Source organism: Pipra filicauda, unplaced genomic scaffold, assembly GCF_003945595.2.
Source record: "Pipra filicauda isolate LSUMZ 115617 unplaced genomic scaffold, ASM394559v2 scaffold177_size2800117_pilon, whole genome shotgun sequence".
Taxonomy (NCBI): Eukaryota; Metazoa; Chordata; class Aves; order Passeriformes; family Pipridae; genus Pipra; species Pipra filicauda.
This window is the reverse complement of record NW_024104284.1, coordinates 1,672,297-1,691,727: the sequence shown is the minus strand read 5'-3', so window position 1 is coordinate 1,691,727 and position 19,431 is coordinate 1,672,297. Positions and strand designations below refer to the sequence as shown.

The 19,431-nt window shown below is 36.7% G+C and overlaps 1 protein-coding gene across 1 annotated transcript in view; it reads left to right on the top strand.

Moving 5' to 3' along the window:
• The first annotated feature begins 6,999 nt into the window (after positions 1–6,999).
• The window catches only part of TRPA1 (transient receptor potential cation channel subfamily A member 1), a 31,499-nt gene continuing 19,067 nt past the window's right edge, over positions 7,000–19,431 (top strand). The window contains exons 1-8 of the mRNA XM_027744618.2: positions 7,000–7,119; positions 9,640–9,802; positions 10,768–10,943; positions 12,706–12,813; positions 13,222–13,330; positions 13,686–13,831; positions 15,084–15,220; positions 17,417–17,465. Coding sequence (XP_027600419.1) covers positions 7,000–7,119; positions 9,640–9,802; positions 10,768–10,943; positions 12,706–12,813; positions 13,222–13,330; positions 13,686–13,831; positions 15,084–15,220; positions 17,417–17,465 — 1,008 coding nt within the window. The remainder of the gene's footprint in view (positions 7,120–9,639; positions 9,803–10,767; positions 10,944–12,705; positions 12,814–13,221; positions 13,331–13,685; positions 13,832–15,083; positions 15,221–17,416; positions 17,466–19,431) is intronic.

The window sequence follows — 19,431 nt, the reverse complement described above, 5'->3', positions numbered from 1 at the left end:
CAAATACTCTCATCTATTCCATCTAATAAGTATGCATAACTTAATCCTAGTCAGTAGGACACAGTGTCTAACTACTTTGATATGGCCACCATACTTCAGGTAGGAAATTAATGTCCAGGACTGGCAGAAATCAAGTCAATAGTCAACAAGTCTTACAGACTAGCTAAAACATGCAGTACTGTATTTGTAGTAATTTCATTCAGATATTTTTGCCTTTTCCTTCTTTCCTGAATTATATTTGTTTAAACTGACTAATTTAAAACAAAACAAGATCTTTTAATATTTTATAAATTCAGTGTCATTTTTGCTGAATTATATACGTAACCATTTTCAAGACAATGTTTTCTTTACCTTTAAAATAATATATATATAGCTTATTTATAATATAATTAAAGCTACTTTTTAATAAGTCTTTTTTCCTAACTTTATAAAAATATATTTTAATATACCAAAAGTTATGCTTTATGCCTTCAGTGGAACTGAATGGACAATTCACCGAGAAGAAAGAAAAGTGATATAGACAACTTGCAAAGTAAATTATTGATATTTGAAAGCAGTGAAAACCTGAGATCTAATATGACATAGAAAATAGAAACAGAATACTTATAAAGTAAGATACACAGGTATCCCCAGAAATGCCAAGGCAGTGGAAAGAATTCAAAAGTTTATTTAGAAGGCCAGAACATGGGAAACTTATCCTTAACTCACAGTGCTGCTTAAGCACCAGGCCCCAGGGAGAAAAAGGCAAACCTCCTGTTCACTCTCAGGCTTTATTGCCCTCGACTCTCCCTGGATCACCTTGGCCTTGTAGCATTTCTGCAAATGTTATCCCTCTCCTCTCACATATCAGAGAGAGAGGCTGAGAACTTCTCTTGCTGTACAGTGGGGAGAAAGCATTGAAACTGCCTTTGAGAGACTTACCTTTTCGGCAGAAAGCCTTCCTAAGCGAAAACAGTTTCTAGCTTTCCTGTTACGAATTCTTATGAAAGCACTACTCCTACAATACTATTTTGGAAAAAAAAAAAAAAGAGATATTTTGTTGGAGTTATAGCAGGCTGTGATGATCCATAGAAAGCATTTACTGAAGACTTCCAGTGTTGGCGGTTTCTGTGATAAGATTCAAGTCATTATTCCCAGTTACTTACACAAGAGGTTAAGGTTAGCCACTGGAAAAGTAAGATCCAGATGTCTCTTTAGATATCAGATATAATGGAAGTGCTTTCAGAAAATGCTTGTACATAAGAGAGTTGGAGAGTTAAGTGAATCCTCTCAGTTAAAAAAAAGGTATTGTCAGCAGAAGCTATGAGGAAGAGAGACTTTGTTTGGATAATATGTACAGAAAGAAAGTAATGCCAGGGGAAGAGAAGAAAGAGGATTAAACAACCTTGAAATATAAAGAGAGAAGACAAGGGAGAAGAACATATAGGAGAGGAGACAGCAGGAAGGGGACAGATATGGTCATAAAAATGAGTTTGAAATGCCAAGATAAAGACAGTTGGAGATCACGTACACTATGGGTTTGCTAATGTACTTTTCCATGTTTAAGGTTGCCACACTTCATTTTCTATGCTTGCAAACTGGTGACAGGGAAAACGTCCATGACATTATCCAACAGTTGTTCCCAACAACTATGAGCATGAAAAGGTTGGAGCACTCTGGTTCAGCGGTGAGATGCACACCGCACTCTGAGGCAAATAGTATCAACATGTCCCCCCTGAAAATGCTGATGTGTATTTTTCACAATAGTACCTATTTTTATGATCCTAAAATCTAGTTCATTTCTCTGTTTGTTTGGGTTCACTGCTCTACTTGCCCTCCAAGTTGACACTTCACTATTTCATTCTGATTTCAAGCACTTTCTGGCACAAATCCTCTTTGATACAATAGTTATTTTCTATAAACATGAGTAAGTATGGGTGGATTCACACTCACCTAGTAATTTGCAGAATATAAAAGTATATCACACATCTGACAAAATGGGGAAATTCCAAGACAGTGAGCTTAAAATTTACTATGTATTTTACTTTTTACTAAGAAATAATGTACACATGGAAATGTGCAACAGAATGATAAATAATGCAGTTAATATAGTTGTGATAAGGAATTATTACTATTTATTTTGCCTTTCTGTTACTACGTACGGTAAAGCCAAGTACATTCCCAAAGAGTGCTGTGAATATCTAGGACACATACTGGCAGGTTTTTCTTCATACTGTCATTTTTAAGACATTTAAAGACATTTATCAATAACCACCAGTAAGACTAGATTTTATTTTTAAAATAACAAAAGTCATCAAAGGCTCTTTTCAGAGAAGAAGAGTAGAAGTTGTGTGATTAAGGTGTCTTTATAGAGAACAGATTTGGCTGGATAGGATGTCCATGGGACAAAAGGATTTCTAAAATACAGACTAATGAATGAAAAGCACCATTGCAATGAGGGTAGTGTTCCCTGACAGGTATGGCAGCACAAACATAGAGTAGGAAAAATCTGTTTGTACAGCAGTGGTAATGTAAAATGCACAGCTAATGAGGAAAGACCAAGTAGGACTAAGAAATAATATTTCTGAATGTATTACTGGTCAGCAAGAAAGTACCTGAATTGAATTATAGGTAGAATTTAGGCTTCTGCAATATAGGAGTATCTTCCTCAAAACAAATTCTTACTTAACTCTTACATGTATAAACAACTTGAGACACCTGGATCTTCAACCTGATCTAGTTGAAGATGTCTCTGTTCATTGTGGAAGAGTTGGACTAGATGATCTTTAAAGGTCCCTTCCAGTCCAAACTATTCTCTAATTTTAGATATTATATTACCAAGATTCTCCAATTTTTTTTTTATTCAGTATAACTGGAGGTATATCTTCTCAATACCCAAAACTGAATAAGTTTTGTCCATAGTAAGCAGGGTAATGCATAAATACTATGTCTCAGTCTGATTGGACTTAAGTACTAGAAAGTTTCTGAAGCCTGATAATTCAGCTTTTCCTAAATTTTAGGATGGAGTTCTCCACTTCACAGGTGGTTTCTAGTTTTGGTCAGTGGTAGCTGAATATGAAACCACAAAACCAGTCCTTGAGGCAGCAATAAGAATGGGAGTTTTCCAGTGTGGTGGGGAATCAGATGTCAGCACTTCGAACCTGACTCTCTGGCTGTACATTGGCAGAGCTCCAACAGGAGGAGAAGAGAGCTTCACTACCAGAAAGCAAGCTTGTAAGAGGCCCTTCAGTTGTTTAAAAGACAGTTTGCAAGAGATGGCTTAGCTCCCAGCTTCACAGGGGGATTACTGTCTGAAGTGGGTACCTAAGTCACCCCTCACCTGTACACACTCCACTCTGAAGCATCCAACTCTGACAGGGAAAAGGCCTTACATTTTTATCTAGGAAGTAACTTGAAGCCAATAATTGCTTCAAATAATTGCTGGGCTGTACTGGACACCTTAGGAAATATCCTTTCCAAGAATATTCTCATGGAGTGGCAGGCACCTACTTACAGTAGGTATTAACCATAAGATCACTTTATACTTTCCTTAAAAGCATAGATTTACTGCATAGGCCTCTACTTAAATTTCTTCATGTCCAAAGTATTAAGAGTAGGACTTAAAATCTGTAAGATATTATTTCATATCATATTTTATCATCAGAGAAAAAAGACTCTGCAGTGTAATAGAATGTATTATTGTTTTCCACTTCCTGTTATTTTTTTTTAAATTAGGCATGTAATAAACCTGTCAATAACTTAATCCTTCTGATGAACATACTAACATATTCCTTACTACAGCAAAATCTCAAGAACAAAGAATGCAATGAAAAATCCATTAGACATAAGTGTAAAGTGTTGGTCAAGTTGACCTTACTTGTTTAAAAACGACAGTAGCATTTTTTTTCCTTCATGGTAAGTACAAGCATGTTTCTGAAAATTTCTGTAATCAATATCTGGAGTCATGACTTCATTTGGCTTACTGAATTAAGCTGTCTCACAAATTCCTAAATATCATTTTACACACCATAGTTTATATAATCCTAGTGCCAAATAAATAACTTTCAAAGCAAAAAACGTACAGTGCATCCTTTTCATTACTGACACTTGTTTGAATTTATGATTCCTGGGTCTGAAAAATTAACAACATTACCAAGGCTACAGTACTGTAGCGGTGCATATTTACTGTATATACAATTTAATTATTAAACAATCATCTTTTTAATTAAATGCTGTGCTATGATTGCCTTTAGTGAATTTTGCTTGTACTAATGGATCTGCTTCTACCATTAGCAAGATCATGTTTGAAACAAAATGGTATAAATGTATTTTAATCCACTCTTGGGAAAAACAGCTGTATGAAAGGTTTCTCTTTGACTACTTCTGTCAATTAGTTCCTTATGTCAAATCATTATGCAGAAATAAAAGCTGTGGTCAGCCCATTTAAAATTCCATTTGAATCCTACTGGGAATGGAAAACCTTTGTACTATTTTTCGTGCTCTGAAAATTCTTCTAAACATTTACTAGAACACTGAAAACTAGCAGTAATTTTAAAAGAAGGTGGCAGTATTGTCAAATTCAAGAAAATTAGTAAAACTATGGTTGTTTGAGGTTCATGACTTCTATTGTTTCACAGCATTCCTCTGACCGCAATTTACGGGATTTTAAGAAAAAAATTAATGATAGAGTTACTAATATTACTTACTGATATTTCAGTGGTACCACTATTTCCAGATAATGATTCCTACAGAAAATAGCAGTTGTTTTCTTTACATAATATCCAGACTGTTGAGTTTGATTTCTCATAAAGAGCACTATGGGCAGCAGAAAAGTCAAGGCCAGACAAGGAATTCAAAGGGATCTCACTGTTGGAAGGTGAGCCATCTCACCAACTGGGGCTGCTTCTAGTCGAGGTACCACAAAAAGTGTTTAGCAATGCAGAGTTCCTCCAGTGTCTTAATCCCAAGTCACATAACTAGAATCTCTGCAGGCACTAATGGCCAGCTTTCTTGAGTACAGCTTTCTTGCTGTAAATGACCCTCTTTCTTTTGGTCACAATTAATGATGACATAACAACAAAAATGTACCTTAATGCATTACTGTTGAACATATGCAATACTTAATGGGTCCAGTAAGATGGGGGTGGGGGGAAGAAAAGGTTTTGTTCCATTTTTTAATGTTGCCTGATAATTAACAGGATCAAGGATCTACACTACAAGCACTTAAAACCACCTAGTTAGTCTTAGGAATATTTAGCTTTATGATCTTAAGATTACTTAGCTAAAGTTGTGTAACTTAAGCAACTTACTATAAATGATTCTGGAGTTTCAGGCTCTGGGATGAAAACATCAAACACAGTGTTTGTAGAGAGAAGTCTGGTGTTACACATGCCTACAAATTCTCTGAAGGAATCAGCAAGCATAAGTGATACAAATGATGCCAGTGATAAGTGGATTTGGGAAGGTTCTTCAAAAGGTTCTTCCTCATAGTGTCTTAATGAAATTAAACTGCCACAGGATGGGCAAGAAGGATTTCCTGAATTTGGTTAAGGGTTAAAAAATATGAACTAGGAATACAGCTTTGCAAAGCAAGGAGGTTCTGTAGGACCCCTAATAGTCAGTGTAGGTATAAAGGTGCAAAGACCTTCTGATGATCTGGAAGTTGCTACTGAATTTTCAGAATGACCAAAAATGCATATAATAGTGAAATGTCAGTTCAATGTTGATAAATTCAGAGGAAACATAACCCTAACTAGCCTCCTGAGTGTGTACAGCACTTGAGTGCTATTTATTTATCTAGCACCATTTAGAAAAGGGATTGTGGTGGAGAAGAAAAAATTCCAAGGAAGCTTAGCTCAGTGGCATTCAAAAAAACCCCAAATAAATTCGTGAACATTTATGAGCGGAATGAAGAAACAAATAGAACAAACAATTAATACTATTGCTCGAATATACCTTGACTATGTAGGTCTCACCATTTTATTTCAAAAGAAACACGGAAAAGATTCAGAGTAGCAGGATGTGGCTGTTCAGCGATAAAAAATGGCATCCGTAAGAAGGAAAACCACACGAACAAAGCCCCATCAGTGAGCAAAGTGCTGGAATAACTTTGTGAAATTATGAGCACTAACAGGGACGAAAAAATGCAAAAGAACACTCCATTTCTCAAAATAAAAACACCAGGGAGCACTAAGTGAAGCCAGTGGTAAAAGAAAGCATTTTTCACGAATATGTAATGAAATTATGGCACTTAGTGCGACAGGATATTGTGGCACAGACAGTATAAAGTGTATTAAAAAGGGGAATGAGCAATATAATAGAGAACTGCTTGTTGATGGCTATTAAATAGGCTGTATGGGGTGTGACACTTGGTTTTGGCAGTGCTTAAGCAGCAGTTTGCCATAAACCATGAACATACAGGCAAAAAATCACCTGCTATGGCTCCTACTGCTTTCCTAAGCACTACCTGACCTTCGGTAGTGCTGCTCATGCTGCATTAAGTAAACTATTAGTTCCCCGAGTTACACGTTTCCATAAAGACTGACTCAGTTACGGGCGCTTTAGGGAGTAACCCTTTGAAACACGTCGTGCTGCTTCTTTCTGTACTCTTCCTACAGCTTTCCTACTCCTCTCCAAACTTGCCAGTAAAACAAATTCTGCAATAAACTTTTATGGCTACAAAGTAAATGCTGAGAAGCTGACATTAGACAAGTCAAGTCCCTGGTTTGAAGCCGGGAGGGTAATATGGGGGTAGGTAGCAGTGATTTAGGGCACAGGCGCTTCGTGTCCCCGGGGCCCGCCCGGGCCCTGCCTGCTGGCGGTGGGAGCCGCCGCCCGGCGGGATGCCCGCCCCGGCGGGGAGCGGCGGGATCGGGATGGCCCCCGCCCGCTTTCCCCGCCTCCCCCGCCGCCGCGGGGTGTCCAGGAGCGGCCCCGGCCCCGCCGTCACTCGCTCTGTCGCCTCGCAGGTCTCCGGAGCGGACGGGGCGGGCGCTGCTCGGAGCCGGGCGGGCGGGCGGCATGAAGCGCTCTCTGCTGCGGCTCTGCCGGTCGCGGGAGAAGGAGGCCGCCTCCAGCTCCTACCAGGGCGTCGCCTGCGAGGCGGACGCGGCCTCCGTCGCCTCGCAGGATGTCTTCAAGGTGCGTGCCGAGGGCGCGGGGAGGGGGCGGCGGGACCGGGCTGGTGGTGGGGACGAGGGCTGAAGGTGGAGGGTGAGGTAGGCGAAGTTGAGGTGGATGAAGGTGCGGTAGGACTCTGGAGACAGCGGTGCGGGTTCGGCAGTGGTTGTGTCCCAGGGAGCCTTCCCTCCAGGAGACCCTTTCTGCTCACGCGGTGGAGCCGTGAGGGAAGATCTGTGAGGGATGGGAGACAGGCTGGAAGTTGACTTGGCTGTGGCGTGGGAAGGCACAGGATGCCCAGGTGTTGTCTGGCCAAGTCTGGAAGGGAGTGGGCGGGAAGGCAGGAGGGGAGCAGGAGAAGGAGGATGTGGGTGGTGGGTGGCAGGCGGCTGGTGCGGATCTCACATCCCATCCTTGTGCAGGAGAAGGAGGTCCATGGAAGTAGGGTCATGGCAGGAATGACTAGGCTATCTAGCAAAAATGTCCCAAAAAGAAAGTTTAGAAGAACTGGAACTATTATGGAGGGACAAAGAATCAGCAGTGCAACCTACAAATATGAAATTGCAGCCAGGAAGGACATAAAATCTTCCATTTTTTAATAGATAATAGGATGAGAAGTAATGTATTTATATTGCTGCTAGGCAACCTAGACCAAACTTTGGGCAGGCCCATTTTTAAGGATAAGAATAATTAAGCAAAGGAAGAGGTTGCTTACAGGATGGAAGACTTGGGTAATTTAGGAGATTTTTAACAGCAAGCTAAACAAATTTGACAAAGTTTGTAGATGAGTTTAGATACCTCTTGGGGTCATTTCCAGCCATGTATGTTTTCTGTGTGCTAGGTGTAGAGCTGAGCAACACCTCTTCAGCATAAAGTGTTTTATCACCCTAGTGGGTGACCTGGCACTACAGAGCTGTTCAGGCAAGGGCAAATGAGCTGCAATTTACAATCACTTGCTTTACTGGTTTTTACCAACTGAAGTACTGAGAACACCTAACTGAATTCTTCTTTTCCTATTTTGCTAGTGAAACACAGCAGTATTGGCTGATAAATCTTATTTATATTGATGGAAATTATAATCATACTACATTTTGTCTGACATTGAAAAGTAAATCCAATGTTAAGAGTGGCAAAATGTGGTCTACATCAATAGACTTAAAAAAGGAACATTAGAAGGAATAAAAAATACTGGACTCTGTAACAAGGTTTTCCTAAATAGCTTTTTGATGTGTATAAAATGTATAGATATTTGAGTATGTAATTGACCTGTTATCTTTGTGATAGTTGAGTCATCTTAAATACCCTTTCCACAATTACATCACATGTTTTCTATTAGCTTTTTCTGATTGCACTTCTGAAGCAGATACTAACCCTGTATTTGGCCTGTCTTCTAAATCTTTAAACACAAATATTGTTATTGACAAATACTATTATTAACACGAGTAACCTCACTGAAGTCAGTGGGACTAGTATCCTGAATGAAGTTAAACACGTGCTTAAGCACACGAATGGGCTGCCCCGTAATGTATATTTGCTTAATGACAGCAAAAATTGCTGAGACTTTGTGACTCAGGGGATCCTGGACAGCAAAGGTTCTTTTTTTTTTCCAGCTGAGAAGGGAACAGTGATTTTAGGAGATTTCCTTTTTTTGTTCTTTTCTTTGCTTACACATCTTTGCTACACATTTTTCTCCCTTTCTCCCCTCCCAATTTTGTTGAATTGTTTTTCTTTTTTATTCTCTCCTAATTTTTAACATCTGATTGTTAAATTCCTGCCCATTCTACTGCAAACATTTTTTTCTGTCAGTTTTCTGGGCTTTGAATCAGTCTAACAAAAAATATTTGGAGAATATCATAAAGTAAGAATCAGCATGCTTCCATAGGGGACTTTGGTTGTAAATCACAGTATCTGGAATGTATCAAGATGTCAGTAGGTGCAGGCTCAGCTGTCAGAGTATCACTGTGATGATACTGAGATCTCAGTTTCAGACTGAGTAGTAGCCTGTGAGATGGTCTAAGCATGCTGCTAAAACTAAAAAATATGTTGGTTTCTCCGACATAAAGAACATCACAGAAGCCCGATGGCGGAGCTTGAAAGCTCAGGACATAGGGTCTCTGTAGAAAGATCTAAAAAAGAAACTTATTAAGATTATTAGTTTTTCCTCTCTGTTGGATTCATTTGACATGGTCACTGCAGGAAAGAATATAAAAATATAAGTGATTAATTTGCTTGTTTGAGATTTTCCACTGTGGAAGGAGGATCTTGAGCTCACTGCAGAAGAGAAAATAATGTCTTCAAGATGATTTCCGTTTTGTTTTAATTTTGCACAGTTTCTCATCTGGATCTGATTTTGCAGTTGATTAAATCAATCTGAGTTTCACTGTTGGCCCAATCTGATCAGGATTTGTAAACTTCTGTATGAAACCAGACAGTTGGGGGAGAATTAATGAGTGGTAAGCTACCCATAGAAACATGTTATAGCGTTGCTAACTTCTTGCCTTTAGGAGAATCAGAAAATGAGAATATTTCTATCCGAAATAGGTTATTTCAGATGGAAGCGCCTGTAGGCTGCGGAGCTTCATTAAGAAGAATCGTTCTGGTCTTACAAAAGTAGATGAATTAAATGCCACCCCACTGCATCATGCTGCAGAAGGAGGACAAATAGAATTAATGCAGTTGATCATAGACGACTCTTCCTGTGAAGGTAACATGCATTTTATCAACTATTTTATTTAACAGAATAAAAAAGTTCAATAATCGAAGTGTCCATCGCCCAACTGAAACAGAACTGGTATGTGTTATCTCCATTTATAGATTGAAATATAATTCAAACTGTCTGCCACAGTTTGCACTCTCTTGGGTGTGGTTTGAGTCACCCTTGTCATGTTAGAACTGTTTTGTCTCTAATGCAGTGAATCCATAAGTGTCTTACTTTGTTTGATACAAAGTATCAGTCTTCAGATATGAAAAAGAAAACTGCAGTGATGTACAGTAGGTCTGACTTTCTGTTATATAATAAGCTTTGTGAACTACATCAGATTCCACTGATAGACTTTAGACTACTGAGCAAACCTCCAATGGCCCTGAAAAGCTCATTTTTTCACCTAATGATGACCATTCTAATTTTAGATTATTCTGGCTGAAACATATTCTTTTTATTTTCAGTATATAATTTTTGTCCTATTTTTTTAGAATATATTTTGAAGTTTATCTTCAATTTTCAAGCTCAAAATGTATGTGTAGAACAGACCACTTCTACAACTGGTGTGACTTGATTTACTTCTGTGTTCTTAAGTGAAATAGAATAGATATGGTCTTTAACTTTCTTACAGTTTGCAAGCATTTATTGGTTATCTCTTATTTCACTTATTCACACTTACTTGTTCTGTGCAGCCTCTAAAGCAATGGCTGCAAAGTCAAATAAAAGGAAAGAGAATAGTCAAGGAAAGAGGGAAATCAAGTGACTCTTGGGGTGAGAAAAAAGGTATGTAATAGTGGGCAAGAAATAGACACTGCATGACAGGAAATCTTTTCCTTTTTTTCTTCGAAGAAATGCGGTGCCACAGATCTATAACTTCATCAGACACCTTTTGTTCCCCATTGCAATCAGAACTTTTGATGGTTTTGTTTTGGTTTTTATTTTAGTTTGGTTTCTCTCCTTTGACCTAGTATTAAACGTGATGGATTCTTCTGGAAATACCCCACTGCACTGGGCCACAAAGAAAAACCAGATTGAAAGTGTTCGTTTGCTTCTCAGCAGAGGAGCCAATCCCAACATTCTCAACTCCAATATGATGGCACCTTTGCATATGGCTGTTCAGTCCCTGCATAATGAAATTGTGAAGGTAAGTCTAAAGTCCACGAAAATATACACAGTTGATAAGTAGCTCAACAGCAGCTGTGTGCCAAGCACGAAGACCTTGTTGATATATGCTGTATTTCCTCATACGTTTTGTTTAGGGAGCAAGATGTGTAACATATGATGCTTATGGAAGTGTTTGTGTCTTAGCAGAGCCAAGTAAAAAGTAACTGATTTCTAGAAATACTGATATTTGTGCTATGATAGTAGTCATTGTGTTTCATGGAAAATGCTTTTCAATTTTTCAAACACAAGGAATGTTCTTTAAAAAGGTTCTTTTTAACACTAAAACTTCATGTAGCCATGTGTTATTTCAAATTATAATGTTCCGATTAGTTTTTTTTACAATTATTTAGGAAGTCTTAGAAGTATCAACACTTTCTTGAAACTAGTTCTAATAAAAACAGATTAAAATTAATCGGAAAGCACAGTTCTTAAAACCAACATTCTAATAATTGATTAGTAGCAGAACTAACTCTGCAATTAAAAATCACAAAAATATATTGTGAAGAAATTACGAAGGTGTCCATATTGAACCTTGTAAAATAGCAAAAGCATTGAGATTTTAAGGAGCATAACTTTTTATCCCTTTGTCTAAGTGCAATGAGGATTTTTCACTTCATATGCAGCATTTGGATAGAATTTTAGAATTTCATAGAATCATAGAATCAGCTGGGTTGGAAGGGACCTCCGACATCATCAAGTCCAACCCTTGATCCACTACCGCTGCGGTTGCTAGACCATGGCTCTAAGTGTTCTTCCATTTATTAGGTGAATGCAACCTTAACATCACATCACTTGCCTTTCCCTTTAATTTTTTCACTTTTTCTAATTCATCTAAACAAAAGAAAGAAACACATATACCTGTATTCAAGACTCAGTCCTTTAGAAATGTTTCACTGTCCTCACATCTTTTACAAAATCTGTGTTTATTATGAATTAAGAACAATAAAATCTGAAATACAAAGCTCATTTTCAGGAATGTCATTATATCAGCTTCTGGGCTTGGATGCTTTTGCAGCTCTGTTCTTGATCTCTCTATGCTCTCAATTTTTCTCCATTCTGTTTATTCAGGATAATTCTCCTTTGGTTTTTATTGCCAAATTGCCTAAGAGTGATTAAAATCTGCCAGTTCCTTTAGTACAGAAAAAAATCACTGGAATTACTGAAAGACAATTAAATAAATATGTAGCTAGGGGAATAAATATGCAGTACAATATGGTTATTATAATTTCCAGATCCGTTGCTTCTCAAAAAATGCTGGAAGCAGTCAGAATGGTACTTGATGACATTGATAGCTCAGTGTCAGGTGTTAGCAGAGAAACTGAAGCAGGATTTCAGGACTGGCAGGGTCTCAGTTCTCCTCAAGCGTCATCTCCCTTTGTCATATATAGCTGTCCAATAGATACCTAATTGAGCAGATTCCACAACATTGCCACTTGCCAGGGAACAGAGAATATCAGAAGACATTAAAACAAACTTCAGTTGAAAATCTCCATCCGTAATTTGCTACAGAAAATATTTTCTCACATTACTGGGGAAATTGTTAAATCAGACTTTAAAATACTCTGCGTATGTTTACATTCTCCTGAATTTTGTCCCTCCTCTGCCTATGCACTGTGGGCGTTTGGCATGCAAAATGAAAAAGTTGCAAGAGTGCTCTGAGTGGTAAACAACAAAAATAATGGAGTAGGCTTTTGTTATTTCGTTTGGCTTATGATTGACTGAATGTTTTCTTAAACATTTAGATTTTAGTCCAGCATAGCAGTACAGATGTTAATTTGGAAGGTGAAGCAGGAAACACACCTATAATTGTAGCATGTTACAAGGATAATCCTGAAGCACTGACACTCCTGGTATGTATAATCACTTTTGATGTGCTTCTGTCTATCTTGGTGCAGTGTTATTCTGTTCCTTTCTCTTTGTTAAATGCAGGAAGGTTAATCATGGACCTAGTATTCAAGTTGCTTTGAATGGGTTACTAAGAAACTTTAATCTTTTAAGAGCATATATATATATGTGTGTGTAATTATCTGAGTGGCAAACTTCAGGAAAAAACTTAAACTGCTTTTGCAGGTCCCTCACAAAATGAAGCATATGCATGTACAGATGTATGGATATAATATGCAAAAGATGCTTGTATATAAACTTCATAAATGCGTATTCAAAGAGACAACTATACAGGAGACTATATCTGAAATAGTATGTGCATTTGTCAGGTTTTTTTGTATGTCATTAAGCTGTACTGAGGCGTTATTTTTCAGATTGAAAATGGAGGGAAAATATGTAAACCAAACAAAACGGGATGTATGCCTATCCATGCAGCCGCATTTTCAGGTGCAAAAACATGTATGGAAATTCTTTTAAAAAAAGGTAAGCATATTGTTCCCAAGCAGTGAGTAGGATTTAGCATTATCAGTTTACTGCTTGAGTTCTCAAAGAACCATGGAAACAAGCACTTATAACTGTGTTTGAACTTACAACAAGTTAACACAGTTATTCCTATGGGCAATTCATGCTAACAACTTTTATATGATTGCAGCAACAAACAAGCTGCTTTCCTGAAATTTAGTGTGTTAATCCACTGTTTAATGATAGATGTGAGAGGTTCATATTTTGAGGGGGGAAAATATTATTCCACACTTAATATACTTGTTTTGAAAGCCTTTGTATCTTCTGTTATTTCATTTTTGTTTTTAAAAAAATCCATTTATTTTTCATCTCTCAGGTGAAGAATTGGGTCACTCTGCTAAAACCCACATCAATTTTACCAATAATGGAAAGTGCAGTCCCCTTCATTTGGCAGTTCAAAGTGGGGACCTCGACATGATTAAAATGTGCATTGAATTTGGAGCCCAAATCGATCTAAAACAGGTAAAACTCAGAGTGGAGTGAAATGTAACTTTGATAAAACCTAGGTATCTCTAAATCTCTGAGTGGTATGAAAAAAACCATTGCTCATTGTCTCTTCCAAAACAAAGCTGAGGGAGCAGCAAATTAAAACAAGTCTCTCATTCAAATCGGGCAAAATGTGAAGTTTCTTTACACAAGTTACATAAGGTCATCCCTTCTCAGAAACGGGATCTTCAATCTTACGCTTTCTTATTGTTCTTGTTTATCATCAGTCTTGCCTTGGCCTTCACAGTATCTTCTTTGTAATCAAACACAGATTCATGATGCTACTGCTGCTACCAGCTGCTAGCACTGCTGGTGTAAGGATCTGTGCCCAGCTTCATTCATAAATAAACATTTCTAAAAATATCTATCATTAATCAAGATATTTGCAAGGCTGAAATCAACTAATGAGAGCAAAAATATAGTTTAGCCTTCTTTTATTGGTTTGATTCTTTGAACGCAGCTTTTGAATGAGGTGATTTATGCTGCTGATTTTGTGATGGGGAAGACTGTTTTGAGAATGCTTATGGCATTGTTGAAAAGCCCATTCCAATGCACTCACTGAAATGTTCCTGTTCTAAAAAGGAGAAAGTCAAAACCCTCAGGCATATATCCCATCTAGTGAAATGAAATCCTGTTTTGGTAAATATTGTTCTAATAAATTATATGTTGCTTAATTACTTTATGACTGTCTAGCTTATAATAGCTAAAAGACATATTAGACCAAGTTATTTTTAACCTGCGGAAAAATTGATTTAAGAATTACTTCTAAGGAATATTCCATTTAGGAAGTAAAGGACATTTTGAAAGAATGCATTTTCTGTATTATACAGGCCCATTTGTTTGCTTATTGATTTGTACTGACCTACCTAAGATTTTCTGTAGCTTTTCTTTATCTGTTATATGAAAGGGTGCTGCACCTGTCTGATTTTTAATGAAACTACAAAAAATTTTTAAGACTATAATTATCTCTTATCTTAGGGACTTGGCGTAGAATGATAAAAAGCTATGTAGTAATCCTTTAAAACTGTCTCTTTAGTCTTCTCTGGTCTTTACAATCTCTTTAGAATTCTACTACTTCAGTAAAAGACTAAAGTTTCATTACTTGCATAGAAGTTTAGGCATTTAGGAAGTACGAATCCTGGGCTAGATCACTAGTGTGTTTGATAGATAGGAAGTGAGGTTGCTGAGGTTTAAATATTTAATTTTTGTCTTATTCTCCCATTTAAAGAATGAAAAATGCACAGCACTTCATTTTGCTGCCACTCAAGGAGCAACTGAGATTGTAAAACTAATGATATCATCCTATGCTGGTGAGGAATCCATTATTGATGCTGTGGATGGGAATAAGGAAACATTGCTTCACAGGTAGGAGGCTACTGTGCCAAACTTCACTATAAATTGTGAGCCGTGATATTCTTAATCATTCCTTACATCTGGAAAACCATTCCACATGATTAGGAACTTCTACATGGTATGGGAGATGGTTTCAGTACAGTATGCAAAAGTCAATAATTTGGTCAGAATGTTAAAAATTTTGGTCCTGATACCAAAATCAAACCATTTCCAGTTACCTTGGAACTATGTTAAGGAATGGTTACTGCCAATTTGCACTGAAAATTTACTCCAGTAAAGTAGTTGGTGAAAAAGTTTGTGGAACTGTTAACAGCCTCTGATGATGTGAAGGAAATGTCCTCATCTAGTGGGGTGATGTTCTCCAGAAAATGAATGAAAAATAATATAAGCTGTTTAAAAGAATATTTTCTTTTCTTTTTTTTTTCCACAAAAAATTATCTTTATGCCTGATCAGGTACAAGGAGATGTTGGTACACTACCCTGTGACTTTGAAGTTGTAGATGGTGTTTGTGTATGTAATAATCCTCTAGATTTCTAGTCTTTCATACTCTATTTGATACCAGAGCACTAGACTGTGGAGAACTTTCCTCAGTCTTTTATAGCAAAAAGATGCTTAGTTAAATGTACTGGCTCCCAACTCTATGGAATATATTATACTTCCCCATCTATACATTTTTTGCAAGAAAGATACTTTTCACTGCATTTAATTATAATTATTTGACAGTGTTATTCTACAAGAAGTTTAACAGTATGAAATAATTGGTAGAATGTCAGAGGCAGTGGAGATTATTGTTCCTTGGACACAGTAAAAAGTGGTATGATTCAAAGATAATTGAAGACATTAAAAGAGGAGTGTGTTGTAAAGTTAAGATAATGTTTGTGTACACTTGGAAATGTTACCATGTCTAATGACACAGTTGAAGAGAAAGTGATGACAGAATGCCAAAGAAAATTGTGCAGACACACATACTACATAATAGATAACTGGCTACCATATCCATAAAAATTATCGTCCTTGAAAAATGCTTGGTAAAAGGAATGACACTCTTTTACTCCCTGTGTCTGTGGAACAGGAAAAATTATATTATCAAGAATCATCGGAAAGGTAGAAAGTCACCCAAATATCTCAGAATATAAAGAAACTGAATAGGAACATTAACTTGTTGATAAGCAAAGCGGTAGTGAAACAGAGGCAAGACTTGATCCTTTTGCATTCCTATTGTCATGTTTCCATCTAAATATTTCATAAAATGACTTCACTTTCTCTTCAGTCACCTTGGAATTTGAGTGTATGTGAAGCATCCAGTATTTATGCCTGGCTGGAGGGGTCTGCTATAGATAATGGAGGCATCTCTACATATTTGGAACTGTGACTTGACTTTTAAAATACGTCTTTTGAGTAATCCGTTCTAACTATAGTACACCCAAAATTATTACCCCTTATAATGCTAAGGCAACTGTTATCTTTGAGATTCAGTACAACCTTGGAACTGTCCTTCTGTGTTGCTTATTGAGTCAAAATATTTCACAGAGGTCTGATTTCTGAAAACACTTTGACTGCATGTATTTACAGTACTGTACTTCCTGCTTTGGCAATTTTATTTCCTGTAATATGTAATTCAATGTCTTACTGTAGAATAAAAGCTGGGAAATTTTCATGCCTATAGACAGCTTTAAAATATTTTTCATATTTTTTCAAGTAAACTTCCCTGCCACAGTCAGAGTACATTTTTACCCATTGCCATTTTAACCCCACACTAGCATTATTGCACAAAATATGTAGCAAGTTACTTTTGAAGTTCGGAACAGTGAAATGAATTTGAGGCTCTAAGTATACCTGGAACAAACTGTATCTGAAATTTATGGAATTCTATATGGACCTTGTGTGGTACATATGAAATGACTGGTTCTCTTAAAAATAAGTGGTGAAATGCCTGTTGACCTGCCAATGAGGTCTTTGTTTCCTGCAGTGCGTTTTCAATGTATTGATTGAAATGAACTTAGTTTGAAAAGAAAACGTCATGACAAAAATCAAAACAATTTATGAAAATGAATTATGTGATAAGGGTATCTCTCTATCTCTGTATTTTAAAACTTATTTATTGAAAAATATTAGAAAATGTAGCAAATGGAGAAGAGTACTGCCCTTTGGCTTGAAACTTCTTTGTCCTTTCTAATGTTACTGTATTTTTTCATTTTTCCCTACAGGACAGCATTGTTCGATCATTATGAACTGGCAGAGTATTTGATTTCAATGGTAAATATTTAACCAAGCAACATGTTTATAGAAATTATTGCTATCTATTGCTACAGGTCTGCATAGAGAGATTCATAAAGGAGAATATATTCTCAGGTATAGGCTATTTAGACAGATATATTTATATGTTTCATAATGTATAATTGAGCATTGCAATACAACAGTAGTTATGGATCCATAATAGCATCCCACAGTTATAGAGGATGAAACCTTCCATTTTTATTTCCATTTTACTTACTCAGAAAAGTTTCATAAATGTCTTTTGCCAAATACGATGAACTGGTCTGGTCACACTCACTTTTCAGATATGAAATAAAAAATAAACGCTAAACATGCATTGAATTTAATCTGATTTTTTTTCAGAAATAAATCCTTTCTTTAAAAAAATGTACATACGATACGATTACTATACTGTCACATAGCTATATATCAAAGTTCGTGTGTGATCTAGAAATATTTTTTATTCTGTGTAGTTTGGTTATATTTCTTCACTGAATAATTATGAGAGACAAAGAGAAGAAATGTAATCATGGATGCTGCTGGCTATGCTCCCTATGTCCATTTGTGCCAATTAAACTAAGGCTCATATGATCATTATGTGCCCCACTTGGCTGAGGAAATTTTCAGAAATCATCAGGCTTCTTTTTTGTTTTGTGTGTATTCAGGCTTTTTACTTCATTTCATTAAAATTATATTAAGAATAATTCTTTTTTACATACAGTTTTACTTTTCTCAGAAACTCTGTTGTAGGGATTTAATTTAGTCAGAACTAGATGTTGTGCTTATTTTTGATTCAAATGTGAAATGGTGAGGTTTAACTGCTTACACCTGTTTGACAAAATGACCTGTCTACAGAAGTTATTACCTGAGAAACACAGGCACAAATTTCTGCATTTGGAGGCTTGTGTGCAAAAAGTATTATATAATAAATATCTTTAACACTCCATTTGAAACTTTCATTCCTTGAGTGCCATTTGAATATTTTGGCCTCTTCCATAGAAGCTATGCTGAGGGTTTGTTTGACTTTCCATATAAAGTGTGTCAGTTTTGAAGCTTTAGGACTGTTTTTATTTGCCCTGTCTGGGAATGGATCAAAATATGCCCGCTGGAGTTTGTGGAATGGTGCATGTATAAGCTGTGCTGCCTGCTCCCCTGAACTCCTGGCAGGAAAGGTGCATCAGTGTTACTGCTTGACAGAACTAGCAAATTTCAGCTCAGAATGGCTTTAAGGTTTTAATAAAGAACAACATTTACTTATTTTATATGAATATTATTAAATATTCACATTTCATGCACAATAACTTAAAATAATTACTTCCTATATCTTGTTTTTCATATGTTTTCTGTCTGAAAGTAAGAGACGTGAGCAGATACAATGTTACATTAAGGCTTTCTAGATAGAAAAGATGACCTATGCTAAGCAAAACTGCCCAGGCACACCATGTATGCTATTTACATTTAAATAACACCTTTATTTTTGTAAAATTATTAAACTATGGCTCAGTGTGCTACACAAAAACCAGAGAATCAACTCTAGATACATCTCATGCAGAGCTTTTAATTATTTTTCCTTTGAACTCAACACAACATGGCAATGAGTAGAGCTATGGTTTGACATAACCCAAGGCTAACCGAAGCCTTGGAAAAAGGGGAAGGTGGAAACCTAGATCAATATTCCCAACATCTAAGCATTACAAAATTTATATCTTTAAAGAAATACTACTTGCAAATTGATTTTCAAATTAAGCATTTTAAAAACAGTGACTTCAACATCCAAGTGGCCATTGTCACATTTTACAGGTGCACAGTATCTGGTTTGTGCATACAAGTGGGCATGATTGTATTGGCAAGCTGCATACACAACGATAAGGAAGAATAAAGAAATGAAAATCAGAAAGTTGTCATGACTTAGCTAGTATCTTAGTGTCTTTTAGAGTTTTCCTTTCTTATGTAGTGGACAACATTG